The sequence below is a fragment of the Gossypium arboreum genome, chromosome 1 (genome assembly GCF_025698485.1).
Source record: "Gossypium arboreum isolate Shixiya-1 chromosome 1, ASM2569848v2, whole genome shotgun sequence".
Taxonomy (NCBI): Eukaryota; Viridiplantae; Streptophyta; class Magnoliopsida; order Malvales; family Malvaceae; genus Gossypium; species Gossypium arboreum.
The window spans coordinates 9,455,988-9,480,279 of NC_069070.1; the positions used below are offsets into that span (position 1 = coordinate 9,455,988).

The following is a 24,292-nucleotide window of genomic DNA, read 5'->3' on the forward strand; positions in this document are numbered from 1 at the left end:
TAATATTGTAATAAACCCGAATTTAATAAAAAAATTAGGCTTAATATAACATTTGGTACTTGAACTTGACATTTTTTTCTAATTTCGTACCTAAACTTTTTTTGGCCCAAATTGGTACCTAAACTTCACTTTTTCTTAATTTGGTACCTAAACTTGGTTTTTTTTCCTAATTTGGTACTTAAACTTTTTTTAGGTTCAATTTGGTACCTAAATTTATTAAATGTTATACGAATTATGCAAAACACTAACGATTGTTAAATTTTTTCTTGTTATACCTCATAAAAAAAATAACATTGTTAGTATATTGGAGTAATTTATAAAATGTTTGATAAGTTGAAGTACCAAATAGAACAAAAAAATGATTAAGTGTCAAATTAGGAAAAAGAGTCAAGTTGAGTACCAAATTGGATCCAAAAAAGATTAAGTGTCAACTTAGGAAAAAGTATCAAGTTTAGATACCAAATTAGGAAAAAAATGTCAAATTCGGGTATCAAATTGGACCAATGTGCCAAATTAGGAAAAAATATCAAGTTGAGGTACTAAATGCTATAATAAGCCAAAAATTTAACAGAAGTTAATTATGGGAAGTAATTTAATGTTGACGAGAGTGAGGGTGTGGAATGATTGAAGTCTTAGCAGAGGCATACTTCCAAATTAGAATTCTCACAAGAAAGAAGCTAAAATTATTTGTTGGAACTGTTGGATTTTGTTTCACAAGTGACAGCACTTTGCTCACCAAATTTCCGTTTCAATCGCCTTCAAAACTAAATTTTCCTCCATTTTCTGTCGAACCCAAAAAGTGAAATCTCTTTAAATTTGTAATTTAAACAAATTAAATTAATAAATACACACTTTTTTTTATAGGATTTTTTTTTTCTTCCATCAAAGACGGCCCTCAAAATCTGCCGTCTTATGAGATAGAAATTTTTTATTAAAATTATACATGGAAACTTGTTATACTCATTAATTTTAAATATGTCCATGTCTACGTAGCTGATTCTCACATCCGATCTTTCCTTTTTTTTTTAAATAAATTTTTATTTCCCCCAATTCATGGGATAAGAATTGTCTCCATTCATATTCGGGCACCTGCTCTTTTTTTCCCTTCCTTCAGCTCTGGTTCTCTGGTAAATTTATCGCACTTTTTACTTGTTTATTCTGTTGTTTTTATGTGTTTTGGGTTTCTATTGCGATTTTCTGAAATGGGTATTTGATTTTTTTGTTCAAATTTGATGTTTTTTTTTTTTGTGCAACTGTGATTCAAACCCAAGCTATTCTTGAGAAAATGAATACCCGATCAATAGGTCACAACCGGTGATTCTTGATGCTTTCTCTTGAATCTTAGCTACGATCATAGCTTTTTTTTTTTTTTTTCTGGAATAAGAAAGGGGAAATTTTATTAATAGGGATGAAGTATTAATTCCAAATTCGCATATATATAGATATATATATACCAAATTCATCACTATGTAGGCATTTAAAGTTGAAAAAGTATTACATTTAGATTTGTTCTATCACAATTATGTTATTAAAATCCAAATTATTATTATTTTTGTGTGCTTGTGTATGGATTTTGAATCTTGTGGCCAATACTTGCCTAGCTAGGGTTTGTTTTTATATGCTGAAACTGTCAACTTCTTTTTTTCGAATATATGAAATTGTCAACTTTGAATGAACCAACTTAGTACCTTAGATGTACCAATTTCATACTTGGGGTTTTATGCATTGACTTGGGGGAGATAGTGAAGTTAAGGAACAGGAAGAAACCGAAAAAGAAAAAGCCTTAATAAATGATTGCTGTTGAAAAGTAAAAGTTGACTGCATATGCATTTAGGATTACAATGCCTCAATTTACCTTCGAAATTTTGTTTAGCTTGGCACAACGAGGGTAAACGATAAGTCCACTCCATAGTGGTTCTATTATAGAGTTGAGAAGTTGAAAAGAGCAATGTTTTAACTAATGGGAAGATGGATGTATAAATAAAGGATTAAAGGCTTCTTTTGGTGATATTGGCATGTTATGATACTTCGAAAAGTGACTCAAGAAGTAACTGAAGGGTGAAAACTGATTTTCCTGTCTGATCCTTTATGCCCTTGTAGAGGTGGATATCAATATGCATTGGGTTTTCGGTTTAGTTTGTGAGCTGTATTGTGTGTAAAGTGATATATGCCTTTTACATTTAATTTAGAAGGCATGGGGTTTAGTTTGTGTGAGCTATATTGTGTTTAATGTGATATGCGTAGGTTTTTCAGCTTAGGGATAATGTGTATATTGATAATTCTTTGATTGTTCAGCCCTGTTTATATAAAAGTTCTGACTGTGCGTGAAGCTCGGAAAAATTTTCCATTTAGTTAAAATCGTGAAACATGTAGGAGTCAGTTGATTCCTCTGAGACTCTGTCGATATAAGTTATTTAATCACAAATGGATTTAGCAGTTCTGAAATTACAGTTCCTGTGTAAGGGGTCTTATTTTCATCTTCTTCTTTATTTGTTTGACTCAATTAATGTTCCTGTTGTGCAGGAGGATGGATCATGAAAGGGCCCCCATTTTGAGATCTAAGGATCAAAAGAAAACTGAGATACCGTTAGCATTGGTGTCCGAAGAAAGTAATATCATTTTAATTCCAGCAGAGTTGAAATGCTTCTCTGTTTCTACTTCCAGGCAAGAAAACATAACTTTGGAATCAAAGGAACGACAGAAGTCGGCATCCCAACTTTCCGGGCTTATCATTTTCTATCTTGTGGTTATGTTAGTAGAGATTGTCGGTGGAATGAAAGCCAATAGCCTTGCGGTTTTGACCGATGCAGCCCACTTGCTCACAGATGTTGCCGGATTCTCCATATCTCTTTTCACTGTCTGGGCTTCAGCATGGAAGGCAACATCAAATCATTCTTTTGGATTCAGCCGTCTTGAGGTCTTGGGTGCTCTTATATCCGTGCAGCTTATATGGCTAGTATCTGCACTCTTAATTTATGAAGCGCTCAGCAGACTTCTCCATGACAAGCAGAAGGTAGATGGGGCACTCATGTTTGCAATTGCTGCATTTGGATTTTTTATCAACTTGATTATAGTCCTTTGGCTGGGTCATGATCACAGTCACCATGTTTTTGGGAACGATCACCACCACCACCACGACGAACTCTTGCATGACCACCACCACCATGAACACTTGCATGACCACCACCACCACCACGAACACCTGCATGACCAACACCATGAACATCATGACCATGAGGCTGGTAAACCATGCGATTTAACCAAGGAAGATGAAACTAGTCTAGTAACAAGTACTCTGAAGACAAAGATATTGAACATAAATCTCCAAGGAGCTTACTTGCATGTCATGGCCGACCTAATTCAATCTGTCGGGGTGATGATTGCGGGAGCTGTTATTTGGCTAAAACCAAATTGGCTAATCGTTGATCTTCTGTGTACCCTCATTTTCTCCACCTTTGCACTAAGTACCACCCTCCCCATGCTTAGAGATGTTTTCGATATATTGATGGGAAGGACGCCGAGAGAAATTAATATCGATATGGTGGAAGACGGTATCAAGGGTATCAATGGGGTTGAAAGCGTTCACGACCTCCATGTATGGGCAATAACTGTTGGGAAACTTGTATTGTCCTGCCATGTAGTCGCAAAGCCAGGGTTCGAGTCTAAAGAGATGATTAGCAAGATCAGGGATTACTGTGAGAGTACATATAAAATTCATCACATAACTGTACAAATCGAGCAGTTATAGGAGATTGTAAATTTAAATCAGTGAATGACTTTGGAAAGATCTGATGTTATGAGATGATCCTTCTAGGTTTATGCTTATCAACTAGATTATTTTCCCCGTTACAAGCTCAAATGGACCGAGATGGTTAATTCCTATTTGTTGCCATCTTCCCGGTTGCAATTCCTTGCACATCCTTCTTGTCTTTCTTGACCTAATTTTATTTCCATTTGAACTAGTCAACGACCTGCAACTGAATTCTGTCAAAGCTCTATTTGGACTGCAACTGGATTCAGTCAAAGGTCTATATGAACCTTTCTAATTCTTAACTAGTCAAAATTGACAAGAACCCAGATATTCAATTTCATTACTTCATCCAATTTGAATACTAGAATTTGTTCAATCTAAACTACAAGGATTTATGGTCGGACATAAGCATAATATTAACACATTTTATGTTTATTCAAGTCCGCTCATATTTATAAATGACTAATCCAAGCCCATTTAAGTCCACATATATATATTTTAAATTAAAAGTATATTTATATTATTTTAATTTAATAATTTAATATTTTTTGTTTATTGAACTTTGATATATATATATATATATTTTATATTTACATCATAGTAGTGTTATATATTACTTATAAATTGTATAATATATAAAAATAACATAATATAAAATATTATAAACTTAAAAACAGGCGAAACCAAGTTTGGACTTTGAATGTTCAATTCTAACTCATATTTTAAATGAACTTTTTTTTTACTCAAACTCATTTTTGAACTTAATATTTTTGCTCTCAACTTTTGAATGAGCAGCCCAGCTCATGAACAGGTTTAATCTAAACCAATCAAACCCTCTCAAAATGTAAAAATGATATTCGTTCGGTTTGATTAAAGTTTTTAGACTTTTTGAATTGTTCAATTTATGAACTTTGTTTTTATGACTTGAATATTGTTTGGCAAAGTTTCAAAATTATTTTAATAAATATTTTTAAAAATAATAATTTTTCAAGTAAATAAAAATAATCAACTTTTATACAAATTTAGAAAAAAAACATTTTTATGTAAAATTTTAAAACCATTTTCACTATTTTATAAAATATTTATTTTATACCATAAAAATAAAATTTAGATCGTTGAACTACAATTTTTTTTAACTTGCATAAACTGTCCAAACATCTTGAATCGAGCCAGTTTTCAATTTTTCCTTCTCAAATGACTCGAGCTCAAAGAAAACTTAAAAAACGAACTAATCTCAAAATAATCTAAATGAATAACATAAAATGATCTTAACTTACCAATCTATCAAATTTGGATGACAAGGTACTCATAACAAAAAGTCCAACCGACAAATCAAATGACTTTGAACTAAAAATCATCCTGACTAAATTTACCCGATCTGGAACTGAGATACTCACAATTATGAAAGTTAAAATATAGAAAATGTCTACAAGGAGACGCACCGATCAAATAAAGCCAATTACGCTTCTTTGTTTCTAATAGTAACTCCCCACCCAATCTTCCAACTTCCACTTTTGAGGAGAGTACATGTTGAGAAAAAGAGCTTAGTATAAGCCGGCATTTCCATGCTACTAACAAACAATATGGTTGTTTTGAAACAAAAGCTATGTATTCTACATGCTTCTTCTCTCAGCCAAAAGATGATAATCATTAAAAAGAGAAAAGAAAAAGGCCTGCTTGCTACTAAATATTTTTAACTTCCCGTTTCTTTTTTCATGTAGAACAGCATACTTTCTTAGTGCTCCCTGACGCATCCATGACATTAATGGTGGTTCCTTGGCTCGGAACCGAGGTACTCGCGGCTGCTGCTTGGGCTGCCAATGCTTTTTTGCTAATGATATGGTAGATCTCATTCAATACGGTTTGGAATGCCTTCTCGATGTTGGTTGCTTCCAGCGCCGACGTCTCGAGAAATGAAAGGCCTTCCCTCTCAGCCAGAGCTTGACCATCCTCCTCAGAAACTGTTCTGAGATGAGTCAAGTCGGATTTGTTTCCAGCCATCATGATGACAATGTTAGAATCTGCATGGTCCCTCAACTCCCGCAACCACCTTTGAAGATTATCAAAGGTTTGCCTCTTAGTTATGTCATAGACAAGAAGAGCGCCAACAGCTCCTCTATAGTAAGCACTAGTGATAGCTCGATATCTCTCTTGACCTGCCGTATCCCAAATCTGGGCCTTAACAGTCTTCCCCTCAACCTAAATCATGAAAATTATTAGAAATTTATTACATAACACAAACAAAGCCAATTAGTTACAAAATTGCATTACCATGATACTAATTAACAAGTGCAAATGGTTCATGCACCTGAAAGTTTTGGGATCATATGACAGGGTTCTAATAAATCTAAAATGACAAGCTAGCCAACAAAAGAATGTTTGGTCTTTTCATGAATCAAGTACTCAATTATATCATGAGCACATATAATATGTTTCCTATTATTGAGATAACAGGGAATAAAACAGGGTCAAATTTTACAATTAGTCTTTGTACTATGTGTAAACTATGAATTTAGTTACTGTACTCTTAACTTGATTATTTTTAATCATATACTAATCGAATTTTGAAACTTCAATTCTGACCAAGCGGTAGCTGTTAAATCCATTTAAGCTAAATTTTGCTATTTTCAAAATCTTAAGTGGCCAATATATCATCCTATGTGTATATGTTAGCTTGTTATTTTGACATAATACTCACAAATATGCCATGTCAATTTAGTTAATGGATTTAATGACTACTAGATTAGAAATTTCAAAATACAAAAAGTAAAGAAACTAAAAATGATCAAATTGAAAAACATAGACTAAATTCAACATGATTAATGGTAAAATTTAACCTAACGAGTTTTACAGCTACTGTTTGGGTCACGATTGAAATTTTAGAACACGAATCGAACAATGACTAAAATTTACTAAATTAGAGTACAATGGTTAAATCAGCAACTTAAACATAGAATAAGGACTAATAGCAAAATTTAACCAATAAACAGCGTGACAACAGCTTGGGTTAATATAATAACTTAATTTTCAATTAAGAAAAAATAGTCTGACAACAGAGGGAGAGAGAGAGTTGTTTTATCACTAACAAAAAAGAAAAATCATCTAGCTCTTCCAATTTTTGGTAGCATGACAAATAAAAATCATCTAGCTCTTCCAATTTTTGGTAGCATGACAAATAAAATAGTAAAATGAACCCTCTGAACTTATTGAACTTGTTACAAAAATTTAGTTTTGGTCATTCGTGTTATAATCGTATTTTAGTTTGTAATGTGTTATAAAAATTTTGACAGGTATGTGCATTCCTATAGTGTTTATGTTTTTTTTTTCCATGTGTTCTTTGTATCATTTTTTTAATTATTATTTTTTATATTGTACTCGTGTTACTGTGATTATATCCTCTGTTACCGGGTCTACTAAAAACACACATAAATCGAACCCCTGAACTCAACTACAACGCTAAAGCGCCCTCGATGATCATCACTATCTGATTATCTTTTTTCTTAGCTAGCTACATCGCTTTCAAAATGAACTTCTAAATTTTGTATTAAAAAAATGAACTTTCAAATTTATAGTCAGAGTCCAAGAGAAGGCAATCGGATTCGTCATGAAATTATACTGAAATAACTTTTTAAGATACTAATTATGCAATTTTTTTTTAAAAAGACTAATAATGCAATTAATTAACATAAAGTTCACAGTCAACTTAATCATGCAAAATTTTCCGAAATTAAATCAGTCATTCAGATAGCAACAAGTTAATTATCCCTTTAAAGAAAACAACATAATTATCAGTCAAAATTCTAGAAACTTCCTGAACAATTAATTTTCAGCAGGAAAAAGAAAAGGAAAACATACATGAAGATGAACGAAAGATGAGTTGATTGAAACTATGATAAACCTGGAGGGTTCTAGTAGCGAACTCGACGCCGATAGTGGATTTAGAATCCAAACAGAACTCATTCCTTGTGAACCTAGAGAGAATATTCGACTTTCCAACTCCAGAATCGCCGATTAACACGATCTTGAAAAGGTAATCGTACTCATGATCTACTCTATGCGCCATTTCTCTTCTCTCTTAAACCTGCAAGATCCAAATATCAATTAATCAAAAAACTGAGAAAAAGAAGGAGAAGAAGAAGAAGAAGAAGAGGAGCAGGAGGATAGAGATCCGGAAGCGATTGAACTTACCAGGAGTGGATAGATCAAGGAGATAAAATTCTCAACAAAAAAAAAAACAATGATAATTGTGGAGAAATTATACTGAAGTTTTTTTTAAAATGAAAATTAAGAAAAAAGATGAATTATCGAATGAAAGGAAACGGAAAAAACGATGACCATTTGAGAGATGATGGAAAATGGGACCAGGAAAAAGGGGGGGTTGATTTTGATTTTTGAAATTATATATACGTGTGTGTACATAGAGAGGTAGATCGGTGCTTGCCTTTTGGTGAGGGAATGAAGGTGGAACGGTGCCGTTTAAGTTGCAATTATGTGAAAAAGGCCAAATTTGAATAGAATCAGGCTAGCATGGCTGCCGTTATGCTGCGGCAGTGGATGGATGCTAGCGACTTACCATGACACTCAAAATATCTGCCTAGACTTCTACACAGATTGGGCAGCCAACCGCTTCATTTTGTGTTAGGTTTGAATAATTTTTTATTTAAGGATAAATATATGAATTTTAATAATATTTGTAATATTATATATTATTTTGATTTAGTGTATTTCTATACATCAAATTTTGTTTATGTGGCATAATTTTTCATTAAATAATGTGCAAATTATTGATATGGTATTTTAATATATTTAAAACAAACAAATAAATTTAAATTATTTCCGCCTTGATTAGAAAAATAAAGACATTTAGAAACAGGGTTTCTTATTTTCCCTTAGGAAACCTATTTTTTAATATAAATGAAAATAATTTAAATTTATTTGTATATTTTAACCTAATAAAATGTCATTTTAATAATTTCCACATGACGGAAAATTGTGCCACATAAATAACAACATTAGTGAAACGTGAAAATTGAATCAAAATTAAATTTTGATGTATACAAGTACATAAAATTAAAGCTGATGTATAACATTGCAAATGATATAAAAGTTTATGTATAATTTTAGTATTTATTCCTTTTATATTTTGAATAAATCTCAAAATTATACATGAACTTTGATTTAATGTGCAAATTGTATACATGAATTTTAATTTGGTGTAATTATATACGTAAAACTTTAATTGTGGTTCAAATATATACTTGAAACTTTAATTTTGATTTAATCATACACATCTAAAGAAATAAATACATAAATTTATTTTTATATTAAATAAATATAATTATTTATGTATGCAATATAAAAACATAAGATGATGTTATATCAATAATTGTGTTAATAATTTACAAAAGTTGGATCAAATCAAAATTTCATGTATAAAATTGCATAAAATCAAAATTCATGTATATAATTGCACATTAAACCATAATTTATGTATAATTTTGGTATTTATTCCTTTATATTTTGAGTGAAGTTTAGTCTAAATTCAGTTTAAATAATTTTAAAAATTTAAATTTAAATTTAAATTTAAATATATGTTTTAATGTTTTTTGAATAATAAAATAGGTTGATGGACCAAATCAATAAAATAAGCTAAATTAATAGGTGAAACTACATGGATAAAATTAATCCTTTTAATATTAAATGTTTCAATTTAATGTTATACTATTAAAAAATTAAATAATATTAAATTTTATCGAGTTAACATTTATTTTATAACAAATTAATATTTTTATAATTTCTTTTAATTTAAAGTTAAATTACAAATGAAAATAAATTGTTTATAATTATTTTATTTAAAATTAAACTGCAAATGAAAATATATTGACATCATTTTATAAATAGTAAATCTTAACTCTATTAAAATTTGATATTTTATTATATTAATAATAAAAATTAAATTTATACATTTAATAATAAATAGAGTAATTTAATCTAATCTATATCATATAAGACCTGAAATTACTTTCATAAATATATATATATATATATATATATGCTCGACAAAACATTTTCTTATCATGTATAATTTAATAAGCAAAGTGTCAATTGAGTTTTAGTTCAGTTTGTGTTGACATTGTTACTAATGTAAAAGGACGTGAGTTCGATCATGCTGAAATGTGATTATAGAATTGGTCATCAATGCTACGTCAACATAAACTAACGGTGTTAGTGTAGAAATACCAACATTAGTGACAAAATACAAATTCAAATATCAATTAAATATAAAACAAAATTGGTACCAACTAAATATTTTGTTAGAGAGTTATGTTTAAATATTTACTTCAATTTAAAAGATTGAAAATATTAAAGATAATTGGCAAAAATTAAATTGAACTGAAACAAAGTAAGTAGAGATGTATGCATCCAACATCTATGAAAATGATAGTAATTTTTAATATTATACATTTATATAGTGGAGTAGAGAAAGAGGTGAAATAAATCGTTCTAACTATGAAGGAAGTAGTGATGAATTTAGTAATATTCACTCCACTTTCACTTTTCCATTACTATCCTTAAACATTATTACCGTATAAGAGAACACAAATTTATATTGACCCCCCCTCTCACCATTCCATTATTATCCCTAAAGATTATTATCAATATAACAACACCAATTTAATGAATCAAACAGAGGTTGTATAAAAAAAATCTAAAACTAAATTTAACCTGAATTAACTTATGTACTATATACTCATGAAAAACATGAAAACGTGTAATGGACTATCAGTTTACGTAACAGCAACATCCTGTATAAACCGAGCAAATTTATAAGAGATTCTACCATCTCACTAAAACCTTAACACACTTCCCTACTCCCAGGTATCCAGGCTTAAAAGTAACATCCATGGAGAAGTTGAATGATGATCATACGCATGGCATGATGATGCACAACTCATCAGACGACGGCATGACGCTGATGAACCACCGTAAGATGATGATGCATATGACCTTCTTTTGGGGCAGCAACACCCAAATTCTCTTCTCCGGTTGGCCCGGAACCAGAACCGGCATGTATGTCTTGGCCCTCATAGCTGTCTTCATGCTTGCTTTCATGGTGGAGGGGATTTCTCACTCTCGGTTGACGAAATCCGGTTCGATCCACCACGTGACCGCCGGTCTGGTTCAGACTTTGTTGCATGCTCTGAGGGTTGGACTTGCGTATTTGGTGATGTTGGCTATCATGTCTTTCAACGGTGGCGTTTTCTTGGCCGCCGTGGCTGGCCATTCTCTGGGTTTTTTCTTGTTTGGCAGTCGAGTTTTTAACAAAAACCCCACCACCGTCCCCGCCGCCAAAACTTCCGATCTTACTCCTATGAGTTGTTGAATATTAGGGTTTATTTCTTTTGGGTTATGTTCTTAAACCTAATCTCACTAAAAGAATTGATGGTTTTTTTATGCTTTTACATATCTCTTTATCATTAGTCTAGGCTTTGCTCTGTATTTATTTTTAATTTGGTAAAATGAAATTCATACAATGCTTAAGAAGCACTAATTGCTTTATGAATTGGGTTTAAATTTATGTTAAAATTTTAATATAAATGAAATATGGCACTAATTATTTTCATTCTCGATAAAATCTGATATAATCATTATACTTTCCATAAATGTTAAATACATTTATCACCAGTTTCATCTAAACTCAATTTTATCTTTTTCATACTTATATATAATAATAAAATAATAATTTTATATAACGGAAATAACATAATTCATCCATATTCATTGTCTAAACAATTTGATTTACCTATAAATTTCTCAAAACAGAATCACTTTATTCGAACTGTTTACTGTCTCTATTTATTTTGTGCCAGTAATAAGTGTGGACAAGGACACCTTGTTTTCGTGCACAAATATAGACACATCCAGCTACACGATGAGCATGCCTGCTCATACTATTACTGATTAATAATTTTTTGACCTTTTCATCTTTAATATATTTACTTGGTTTTTTTTCATAACAAAAAAAGTAAATTATAAAAATAATTACTTTTGTTTAACTCAGATTACATTTTAGTTATTTATATTTGAAATGTTATATTTTAATCACTTACGTTATCATTTTATTATAAAATAGTCACTTCACCGTTAAATTCTATTACCTCACTAATGACAATCCTACATAGCGGTTCAAATGAGTTTTAAATGTCAACTTAGATATCCAGTTACTAAGATGAAAATATATTTTAATTAAATAAATTTAATATGAGACAAACAAAAGTAATTATTTTTATAGCTTATAAAAAAATTTAAATTTCAGGAGAAGAAACGTAATGAACTTCTACCTTATTATCCATGCTTCCTATTAGCATACATGCAAAGGGCATGGTCAAGGATTAAAAAGAAAATTGAATAAAAAAATATAGTTTTTATCTACTTCAAATGACCAAAAAGGTAGTAGAAAAAAGCGTATCAAATTAAAGCAACTTTCCTAAATACTCAAAAAGTAAAAAAAAAAAGGGAGAATGTTTACATTCCTTATTTGAATGTTATCCGGTACTCGTATTTAATTGCTTAATGGAAAAGGAAAATAAATATATAAAAATGAAAGAATATAATTATTTCTTCCTAATAGATGTATTTTATTGGGAATGGAATAATTTTTTTTAAGTTCATTTTAAATTATAAATAATATTTAAAATAATACGGTGAGGTGTTAGTCATCAAATACATGTGCTGAGCAACTCACTTGGGCAAGGTTTGGATTTTGTATTTTCGATCATGGGCGAATCCCATTTATTAATCATAATAATTTTTATAATTAAAATTTATTTATTTTATCATACTTTTAAACAGTAAAATGAAGTTTTTGAGCAGGTTGAGCTCAAGTATCAAAATTTTGTGGAATTAATTCGAAAACACCTCTAATGTTGAGTAAATATGTTTACCTTTGATTATTTACCTTTAATCAAAGGTAAACAATTTGTTTAGAAAAAAAAAGTCGTAAATTATAATGATGGTTAAAAATAAGTAGTAAAAAACGTAGCTAATATCATTTTTGAAAAATAAGAAGTAAATGATAATAATTTTGTCATCAATAATATGAAATTTGTAAAATTATTTTTAGATAATTTAGTAGTAAACATGTTTAAATTTGGAATTTCAAAGTTTACAATTCATTCTTATAAGAGACTATATCAATTATCATAATGTTCATGTTGCTGTGGGTTTTTACTAAAGAAGTACAAAAAAATTAAAAATTCTAAAATAATATAGCATAAAATGTTTTTACCAAAATAGTATGTTCAGGGTTGTAACGCCCCTAACCCGTATCCATTTGCTGAATAGGGTTTGAGACATTACTACCACTTGCAAATCACTAAAAAATTCACTTAAATACTTATCAATTCAATGCATCAATAAATATATTACCATTCAATCAATGGCTTGGCACTTGCCTAAACATCAACAACAACACTTGTTAGTGTACTTACACATATTTCATATAAATTCTTATTTTCTCAATATGTCATATTTGAATTTAATACTCGTCTTAACTTACATATTTTCCTTATGTTAACATATAAAAGATAATCTCCTATGTACATGTCATGATACATATCATTCTCTTCTGTTTCTTTAATAACATATATCATTCATTTCATTATATCAACATTTCATGCACCATCATTTCCTTATATCTTAGGTATATTTATTTCGGTAATGGTTCGTATTAAACTTAACATAATTTAACTTCCATGTACCTATACTTATTTCATTTATCTATCTTATAAATTATTTCATACAACTATTTTGTACATTTATTTCCATATGTCCAATTCCTGTAAACATTTCACATTACCATTTTGTATAACCAATTCATTTAACCATTTGTTATATTACCTGAATCTTAGTTGTTCAACAGATATCTTGGCATTTCTCTTCCACGATCTTATTTATCTTCGACATGATGCCATAGTGTCTTTCAACTATGGTCTTACTCATTTTCTGTTATGTTGCCATGGTATCATTCAACCATGGTCTTATTCATTTCCCCGTCACGTTGCCATGGTATCTTTCAACCATGGTCTTAAACATTTCATGTCACGTTGCCATGGTATCTTTCAACCATGGTCTTAAACATTTCATGTAACATTGCCATGGTATCTTTCAACCATGGTCTTAAACATTTCATGTCACGTTGCCATGGTATCTTTCAACCATGGTCTTACACATTTCATATCAGGTTGCCATGGTATCTTTCAACCATTGTCTTACACGTTTCATATCAGGTTGCCATGGTATCTTTCAACCATGGTCTTACACATTTTCTATCAGAGAGCACACTCCCGCGAACCTCATTCTTACAAGGGATTACCGGTCCAGGCTAAATCCTCAGTAATATAAACTCATAGAGTATTGTCGGGATTACCACCAGGCTAAATCCTGCAACGACAATTACTCGATGAGCTTGGATCAATTACAGTCCAGGCTAAATTCAGACCCTAATTCGGATTACCCGTCTGGGCTAAATCCATTTTCCACATATTCTTCGGGAGGGCTATATCAGGATAGGATCACCCGTCCGGGCTAGATCCTTTTTACCGTCAATTCCTTTTCAGAGATCCATCGAATTTTTCTTCCATTCAACAGGGATTTATTTTCAAGTTATATCGAGTATTTACCAATATTTCATCAATTATCATAAATTGAATATTCAAATCATATTTTCATTACATAACCACATATTTCAAGTGTTTAAAAATACAATTCAAGTTACGCAAACTTACCTCATTGATTGTTCGTGTTTATGATTTCATTATTTTGATATATTTTCTTTTCCATGATCAAGTCTCGTATTTGTGTCATCCGGATCTTTATAAATAAATTTGATCATCATTTTCATTCATTTCATATTCTAATGCATTTAATTAATGCTCCAGGCAAAAATTACCATTTTACCCCTAAACTTTTAATTAATGACGATTTCATCTTTAGGGTCAAGAAAATAAAATTCTTGCAATTTAATCCTTATTTCCAGCTATTATTATCATACATATTGATACCAGTCCATGAATTCTATAAAATATCAAAATTTTTCACAATTTCAACACTTTTCAATTTAATCCCTAAAACATGTTTTCCCCCGATCTTGAACTGAATTGATAATTTCGTTAAATTTTGTAATTTAAATAATAAAATAATCTATTTCATGCAATTTAGTTATTTTTGACATTTTTACAAAATTACCCATAAAGTTTTACTTTTATTCAATTTAGTCCCTAAGCCTAAAACATGCAAATTAGCCATGCTAGATGAATATTCATACATATTTTCCTCCTCCTCCTCTCCATTGCACATCCTTAATTTATATAACATGCAACAAGTAACATATTCAATAATTTCACTATTTACTTATATATACATCCAAAACTGTCCATTTGCGTCATAGTCACTAAATTATTTATATATTAAGCTACAGAACTTGAAATTAAGATCCGTTAAATTTTCCTGAAACTAGACTCACACATCTTCTTACCATAAAATTTTCAGAATTTTTTGTTTATCCAATTAGTACAGTTTATTCATTAAAGTCTCCCCTGTTTTGCTATTTGACAGTTCTGACCACTCTTCACTAAAATTTAATTATCTCTTTAAACAGAATTCAAATGATGTTATAATTTGTTTCTTATAAAAATAGACTCATTAAGGAATTTAACCATATAAAGTATGTAACAAAATTATTTTTGTATAATTTTTAGTGATTTTTCCAAGTCAGAACAAGGGATCTTGAAATCATTCTGAACCAGTCTCACAAAAATATAAATATCTCAGAATACAGAATTACTTTACTTTCTATATTTATTTTATATAAAAATAGACTAAATAAGCTTTAATTCCATATCACCCTTAGCTTCTAATTCAGTTTCTATCATTTTTGGTGATTTTTCAAAGTTAGCCTATTACTGCTGTCTAAAACTACTTTAGTGCAACATATTGGTTACCAAGTTTATAACACTCCTATTTCCATTTTCTACCATATTTCCCATTATTTTCTCTCATTTCCTTCACTAATATATCAAAACATGGAACCATATAAAAGAAAACTCTACATTAACATCAATTCCATGCTTTTCAACAATATTAGACTTAAAAATATATTGAAATCTTAATGCTCTTACCTTTTCTTATTAACTTCAATCTTTAACTTGATTTTCTCTCTCCTCCAGCTTCTATTTCTTGAATCCAACTTGATATTCTTGCTCCCCATCATCTCCTTGCTATCTTTCTCTCTTGATGGCTATGGAAATTCTTTCAATTTTAGGTGAGAATAATGAATTTTTGGTGAAAGGACTAAATTGTAAAGAAAGAAAACTTCTTTTCTTCTTACTCTTTCTCACGTTGGTTTGCATGGAAAGGAAAGATGATGAAAATTCTTCATCTTTCTTTCCTTATATACTAAATAAATAATAATAAAATAATATTAAATATCTCATAAAATATTAATAAAATAATATTTATCTAATTAATTAATTTAAAATATCATCAACATAATCATTACATTCTAGAATTCTCTCTCTTACTAATTGACCATTTTGCCCTTCATGATCTTTTAGAATTCCATCCTTGAGTCATCATTTAATTTGGTAAAATTACAATTTAGTCCCTCATAGTTCTTCACTTATTCAATTTGGTCCTAATTTATCCATTTTCCTTAGTTTCTAGATCATTCTACCCTTAAAATATTTACACTATTGGTCCTTCAACTTTTTCATATTTACACTTTAACCCCTTAAGTCTTGAGTATTTACTCTTAGGCAACAAAACTTTTTTGACTTTTACAATTTAGTCCTTTCCTGAATCAAGATATCATAATTTACTTCCCAATGTTGTCATAACTCAAAACGTCCCTTTTTATCACTTTATTTCCTTATTTTATTATATCAAGGATAATATATTACTGTAAAGATTTTCAGGGTATTACAAGGGTGGTCACGCCACTCTGACAGGCAGCACCACTCTGAATTCTGACACTCATCAACAGTGAAAAAAAAACGCTAAAAACAGAAAAAAAAGCTGAAAATGAAAAAAAAAATAAAAAAATAGGTGATGTGGGTGCCAGAAGCGGCACCAGTGTTGCCTCTGGCAGAGGCAGCACCGATGCCCAGGTAACCTTTTCAGGCTGATTTGACCCCTCATGCAGAGGGGTTTTGTTTTTTTGTTTGAGGGACCGTAATATATGGTCCCCAAGGCTTTAGTTTCAGGAACAAAAAAGGAGAAGAAGAAAAAGAAAAGAAGGAGAAGAAAAAGAAAGAAAAAAAAGGGGGAGGAGGAGGAGGAGGCCGGCACTTGAGAGAAGAAAAAAGAAAAAGAAAAAGAGAAGGAGAAGAAGAGGGAAGGAAAAAGAAGGAAAAAAAAGGTAAATTTTTTTTATAAATTTGAGTAATTAATGTTAGTTTAAGTTATTTATTTTAGTTATTATTATTATTGTTGTTGATTGATTTGGATTTAAATCGATATAATTTTTATTTTTATTTCTTTGCAAGGTGTTATTTGGTTAAGAAGAGATATTAAGGTATGTTCAGTATTTATTTTATATTTTCATTGAAGTAATACGCATGTTATGTGCAAAGAATTTTTTTGTTATTATTTTATGTAATTTATTTGTTAAGTGTGTTTTAGGTTGATTAAATATATTTTTAAATTTACTTGACTTATTATATTCTGATTATTTTAATTTTTATTTTTTTATGTGATGGGGTTTTAAACCTTTTACAAAAATAGTATAAAAATAAAATACTAAAAATATATTAATGAAAAAATAAAATACGAGAAGAAATAAAATACTGAAAAAAAATTTGGGGAAAGTGGTGCTGAAGAGTTTTTTCTAAAATAATATAAAAATAAATTATGAAAATAGTATATTTTAAAAATAAAATCCGAAAATAAAAAATACGAACAAGGTGCCAAAGGCGAGGTTATTTATTAAATTAATATAAAAAACTTAAATAATACATTTAAAATATTTTTGCTAAAATAATATAAAATAATATATTTTAAAAATAATATACAAAAATAAAAAATACGAATAAAGTGCTAAAATCAGGGTTATTTATTAAAAAATATAAAAAACACTTAAATAATACATTTGAAACATTATGTACTAAAATAATATAAAGAAATAAAATACTGAAAATAATATATTTTAAAAAATAAGATACGAAAATAAAAAATAGGAAGAAAGTGGCAAAATCGGGTTATTTATTAAATTAATATAAAAAACACTTACATAATACATTTGAAACATTTTTGCTAAAATAATATAAAAAATAAAATACGAAAATAATATATTTTAAAAATAATATACTGAAAATATTTTACTTATTATCATTTTAAAATAATAATAAAAATATTTGTATTTAAGTTGGATATATTTAATTTTTAATATAGTATAGCAAAAAAAAATATGTTGTCAAAAAAATTGTTTGCTATTTTTTTTTGTAAGTTATTCTAATAAATATTTAAAATCTATCAAACATTAAAATTAATAACCGAAATTTATTTTGAAATTGCAGGCATCGCAATGGCTTCATTGATCAATAAGGAACTTTCTCACATATGTGACACAGTTAATAATGCGGTAATATATTGTTATTTATTAACCAAGGGTTCCATTAAAAAAAGATCTACGTAATTTAAGGAAATAAATTATGTTATTATAACTATTTTCTGTAATTTAACACTGTCAGGACTCGTACCGCATATTAAGGGGCCGGGTGAATGGTATAAGATATTCCCCGGATGCACGACTAATGCCCTACTTGGAGCTAGTTGGATTCGGGTTAGTAGCATTGACCCGGACGTTCGATTTGCGGTACAATTTAATATCCGCATTGGTCGAGCGTTGGCGACCGGAAACCCACACTTTTCATTTGCCGTGTGGGGAGTGCATAGTCACTCTGGAGGATGTTGCATTAAAGTTTGGGCTCCCAATCGACGGGGATGCCGTCACGGGCGTAAGTGCGATAGCTGAGCCGGCTGCACTTTGTTATAGCCTACTAGGAGCCTCCCCCGGCGATGCTGAGTCTACTTTTTCGGAGTTGAAATTTACATGGCTAAAAGTCAATTTTCAGCATTTATCAGATAATGCCACCAAAGAAGAGTTGGTGTGCGCAGCTCGAACGTACATTATGCATATCATAGGGGGTGTACTGATGTCCAATTCGAACAACAACAAGGTTCATCTCCAGTATTTACCTATGTTAGCTGATCTGTGTAGTGTTCGCTTCTATAGTTGGGGTTCCGCAGTTCTAGCTATGTTGTATCGTGAGCTTTGTCGGACGACAAAGCCTGATGCTGTAGACATGGGCGGATGCCTTATATTGTTGCAATCATGGGCTCTTTATCGGATGCCATATGCAGTGAGATCTTCATTTTCCTCCATACCGGCTAACTCAGCAAATAAATGAATCGGTGCATTTTTGTCACTCCCATTCTCACAGTAAAGAGCGATCATTGTCTCCACGTCTTCGTCGTCTACAAGTTCAATTTCAGTGAATTTGATGGGATCTGTCGAAACTGGAAACTTGTAGAAAAGTTTTGAGATCCTTTTCCCACAACGTCTAACAATTTTTGCGTTTATCCTTCCCTTCATATCATCCAACGAGACATTTCTATTAAATCTCATTGCTATTTATTGCCGACATTCAAATATGCATCCAACGGTTATTGTCAAGATAATTCCATCGAAATAAACGCATAGGAAAAATTGATTATCCATCTTCAATGCTCAATCTGTTAAAAAATAAACAAACTTTCTTAAAATAATTTCGAACACCAAATAAACTACTTAAATAAAAAATTTAATTACTCAATATGCAATTTTTTTTATTCATAAGCTCATAGTTTTTCAGTTCTTATTTTATACATAAACAAAATTTATCTTTACATTTAACCATTTAAATTCAGTTCTATGTTTTCTTCCATCTCCGACCCTGTATCTTCCTCTGGGAAATACTGTACAATCCAATTTAGATATTCTTGATTCTCTTCATATTCATCTTCTACAATCCAATTTGGCAATTCCTCAGGATCTTCTTCCTCTTCAATTTTTATAACGGGTATTGAAATTAGAAATTCTCTTGGTAATTTCCTAACATCTAATTTATCCATCTATGGTATGTCAATCACATTTTGCTTCCCAGTCAACTTTCGTGAACTTATACTTTGTCTCGCTATTTTCCTTGCTCCATAAGAGATTATAAACTTTACGAAGCATATAACTAGATTCCACTAGGTTCGTGGTACCAATGTCTTCCAAAGTTGGTCTAAAATGATTTGATGTTCCCGTTCTATTAATGTCTCTCTAAAGGTTAAGTATTGAACTTTATTCTTCCTAATCATTTCATGACCTTTCCACAATAGTTCTTACATCTTTTTATTTACTGTCATAACGTGTTGAACAATGTCTTATTCTGCTTTCATTCTGTAATCTTGCACTTCTCTCATTATCTTATCAACTTTCTCCATTTGTGCTGAAGTTGTTATTTCATCAGGCAATACCAAATATGTTGCCATTTCTAACAATATCTATAACATGCCAAATAAATTTCATAAATATTATCTAATCAACCTAAAACGGGTTTTTTATCCTAATAATATAAAAAATAAAATAACATACCAAAATAGGTTGTTTGAAAGATTAAGTGCCAAAAGTGCCAAAAATGGTACTTAATCTTTCAAACAATTTATTTTGCTATTTTATTTATTTTTATATTATTAGGTAAAAACCTACCTAAAACACATATAACAAATAAGTTACATAAAAAAATAATACATTCTTTACATAACATAAATAAGCTTTTTAGGGTTTTTTTTACAAAATTAATATAAATCAACAATAATAATAACTAACAATAATTAGGGTTTTTTACTAACAATAATAATAAGGGTTTTTTACTAACAATATTAATAACTAACAACAAAAATAATAAAATCAACAATAATAATAACAGCAAAAACACAACAACAATATAAAAATCCATTATTTAAAAAAAATTATACCTTCTTTTTTCTTCTCTTCTCCTTTCTTTCCCTTTCTTCTTCTTGCTGCTGATTCTTGCTCCCGGAGTTGCTAGTTCTGCTTGGTTTTATAGTACTTAGGTGCCGCCTTTGGGACCCACACAACTAGTGCCGCCTGTGCCAGAGGCAACACTGGTGCCGCCTCTGGCACCTACATTACTTATTTTTTTTTATTTTTTCGTTTTCAGCTTTTTTTTTCGTTTTTAGCTCTTTTTTTCGTTTTCAGCCTTTTTTTTTCACTGTTGAGTGTCAGAATTCAGGGTGGTGCCGCCTGCTAGAGTGGCGTGACCACCCTAAACATACCATTTTGGTAAAAACATTTTATGCTGTATTATTTTAGAATTTTTAAATTTTTTTTGTACTTCTTTAGTAAAAACCCATTCTTTGTTCATGAGATGCCAATGATAGAAGTGAATTGTTACTTTATATATATATATATATATATATATATATATAAAGTATTACATAATTTTGCTTTGTTTTAATATCATACACGAATTTAATAAATATATATATATATTTTATACAAGTAATAGTATTAAAATTTTTAGTGTTTAATTCGAGTTTTAAAGTTAATTTGATGAACTATAAAATTATTTTTATTGACATTTATTTTCTTTATATACAATACTTAAAACTATTAATAATCTCTTTAATCCTTATTAGTTTACATTAGGAGCGGTTTAAGGGTACTGGTAGGGTCTCCCCTAAATTTTTATAAATTTCAATTTAACACTTTTAAGTTTTAAAATTTTTATTTTGACCATATAATTAATGCTTAAAAATAGGATAAATTTATGTTTGATCCTCAAAAGTTTTTTTTAATTTGATTTCTTTTATAAATTTTATAATTTTTATGATAAATTTAGTAACATCTTTTGTTTAATTTTATAAACTAATACATTCGATGTATATTGCTTAAATAGTTACAATATTTAATATAAATTGAGTATTTGGCTTATTTTATTTTTCTAAATGTTAATGTTAATGATTAAGATTATCCTGAACTTAAAAATTACATGTCTATTTTATATAAATATTTCATCCCTCTTATCGATATATTTAGCTTCAGAGATAAATGCACTTCAACGCGTTTGAATTCATATCATTCTGTATTTGTAACATTATCGATGCCAATTGAACTAATATTATCTGAAGAATTCATTCACATAATTAAATAATAAATTAAATAATATAGATTCTATAATTAATTATGATAATGAGGAAGACAATGGTTTATTCTAATCCTAATTCACTAATTCAGGTACAAGTAAATCATATAAGTCAAAAACAAGTGCACTAAGTAATTAATATTGTGGATTTTTTTACTAATTTAATACAAAAAAAACTAAAATAATACAAACATAAAATTATGTACCAAAATGGTACATGCAAGGTGGTGCCGCCTCTGGCAGAAATGTGACCACCTTGTCTCTGCCACTAATTAAAAAAAAAAAAACAAAAGTAGGTAAAAAAAAGCTGTAACAAAAAACAAAAAATGATGTGATAGGACACTGCCGCAGGCGGCACAGGTGGAGGACTAGCCGCAGGCGGCATCGATGGTGGAGGTGGTAGAGGCGGCACCGGGATGATGGACTCTTTATGCAGACTATTTTTTTTTTTTTCTGTTTAGGGACCATATAATGGTCCCCAAGTTCATTTCAGCTGAAGGAAGGAAGAAAGAAGGAGAAGAAAAATAGACGAGAAGAAGAAGAATGAGAAGTAGGTGGCACTGGTGAGGGAAGAAAAAAGAAAAAGAAAAAGAGAAGGAGAAGAAGAGGGAGGGAAGGAAAAAGAAAGAAAAAGAAGGAAAAAATGTAATTTTTTTTTATAAATTGAGTAATTAATGTTAATTTAAGGAAATAATTTATTTATTATTATTATTGTTGTTGTTGTTGTTGTCGTCGATTGATTTTGATTTAATTCATATTTAATTTTAAATTTATTTTTTGCAAGGTATTATATGGTTAAAAAGAAATATTAATGTTGTTTGTATTTATTTTATATTTTATTCATTCATAATTTATTTTTAATTTTATTGAAGTAAAAAGCCTATGTATGTTACGTACAAAGAATATTTTATTATTATTTTATATAATTTATTTGTTAAGTGTGTTTTAGGTTAATTAGATATATATTTTTATGAAATTTATTTAGCATGTTATATTCTTATTATATATATTTTTATTTAATGAGATTTTTTACAAAAATAGTATAAAAATAAAATACTAAAAATATATCTTAATGAAAAATAAAATACAAAAACAAATAAAATATGAAAAAATTAATTTTTTGGGGAAAGTGGTGTTGGCGGATTTTTACAAAATAATATAAAATAAAATACTGAAAATAGTATATTTTAAAGAATAAATCCAAAAACTAAAAATACAAACAAATGGCCAAAATCAGAGTTTTTGCTAAATTAATATAAAAACACTAAAATAATACACTTGAAACGTTATGTACTAAAATAATATAAAAATAAAATACGAAAATAATATATTTTAAGAAATAAAATCGGAAAATAAAAAATACCAACAAAGGGCCAAAGTCACAGAACAAATTTTTTAAGAATATTGCAACATAACTCCTCCTTGTTTTCCCATCTTTTTATTTCCTAAGAAATTTAATTACATATTATAATATATTTTAAAATAATATTGAACTACTTATCATGTTTTTTAATTATTATTGCATCACTCACATTATTATTAAATAAAAGTTAATTTAAAATATATTGAACTACATGACGGGTATATTATATGTATTATATTTTAAGCCAAAATATTTAACTTATTATCATTTTAAAATAATAAAAATATTTGTATTTGAGTTGGATATATTTATTTTTTAATGTAGTATAGAAAAAATATGTTGTCGAAAAACTGCTTGGTATTTTTTAATTAAAAGCAATATATAAAATTTAGTTATTTTGATAAATATTTAAAATCTATCAAATATTGAAATTAATAACCGAAATTTATTTTAAAATTGCGAGCATCGCAATGGTTTCATTGATTACGAAAAATCGTCACATATCTGACATAGTTAATAATATGGTAATATATTGTTATTTGTTAATCACGAGTTCCATTAAAAAAAGATCTACGTAATTTATGGAAATAAATTATGTTATTATAACTATTTTCTATAATTTAACACTGTCAGAGCCCGTACAGCGTATTAAGGGGCCAGATGAATGGTTTAGGATATTCCCTGGATGCACGATTGATGCCCTACTTGGAGTTAGCTGGATTCGGGTCAGTAGCATTGATTCGGACTTTTGATTTGCGGTACGATTTAATATCCACATTGGTCGAGCATTGGTGCCCCGGAGACCCACACGTTTCATTTGCCGTATGGGGAGTGCATTGCTACTCTAGAGGATATTGCATTGCAACTTTGGCTCCCAATCGACGGGAGTGCCGTAACGAGCGTAAGTGCGATAGCTGAGTCGGCTGT

At 29.5% G+C, this 24,292-nt stretch overlaps 4 protein-coding genes across 6 annotated transcripts; 3 read left to right on the forward strand and 1 right to left on the reverse strand.

Moving 5' to 3' along the window:
* The first annotated feature begins 600 nt into the window (after positions 1-600).
* LOC108480762 (metal tolerance protein B) lies at positions 601-3,859 on the forward strand. The gene is made up of 2 exons (XM_017783855.2): positions 601-1,127; positions 2,524-3,859. Exon 2 carries the CDS (start codon positions 2,528-2,530, stop codon positions 3,746-3,748), a length of 1,221 nt encoding a protein of 406 aa, XP_017639344.1. The 5' UTR covers positions 601-1,127; positions 2,524-2,527; the 3' UTR covers positions 3,749-3,859.
* A 1,260-nt stretch (positions 3,860-5,119) lies between these two features.
* On the reverse strand, positions 5,120-8,385 carry LOC108480320 (ras-related protein Rab11C-like). Of its 3 annotated transcripts, none has more exons than XM_017783270.2 (3): positions 8,193-8,385; positions 7,650-7,832; positions 5,120-5,950 (listed from the first exon to the last, which is right to left on the reverse strand). In XM_017783270.2, exons 2-3 carry the CDS (start codon positions 7,812-7,814, stop codon positions 5,465-5,467), a joined length of 651 nt encoding a protein of 216 aa, XP_017638759.1. In that variant the 5' UTR covers positions 7,815-7,832; positions 8,193-8,385; the 3' UTR covers positions 5,120-5,464. The 3 variants fall into 3 exon arrangements, with proteins under 3 accessions (XP_017638759.1, XP_017638758.1, XP_052883125.1); XM_017783269.2 differs by lacking the exon at positions 8,193-8,385 and adding an exon at positions 7,940-8,123; XM_053027165.1 differs by lacking the exons at positions 7,650-7,832; positions 8,193-8,385 and adding an exon at positions 6,023-6,133.
* Positions 8,386-10,599: 2,214 nt separating this feature from the next.
* On the forward strand, positions 10,600-11,214 carry LOC108482657 (copper transporter 6-like). Its single transcript, XM_017785782.2, has one exon. It carries the CDS (start codon positions 10,656-10,658, stop codon positions 11,133-11,135), a length of 480 nt encoding a protein of 159 aa, XP_017641271.1. The 5' UTR covers positions 10,600-10,655; the 3' UTR covers positions 11,136-11,214.
* A 7,118-nt stretch (positions 11,215-18,332) lies between these two features.
* LOC108481279 (protein MAINTENANCE OF MERISTEMS-like) lies at positions 18,333-19,218 on the forward strand. Its single transcript, XM_017784436.1, has 2 exons — positions 18,333-18,389; positions 18,499-19,218. The coding sequence occupies exons 1-2, from the start codon at positions 18,333-18,335 to the stop codon at positions 19,216-19,218; spliced, it is 777 nt and encodes a 258-aa protein (XP_017639925.1).
* Positions 19,219-24,292: the final 5,074 nt, after the last annotated feature.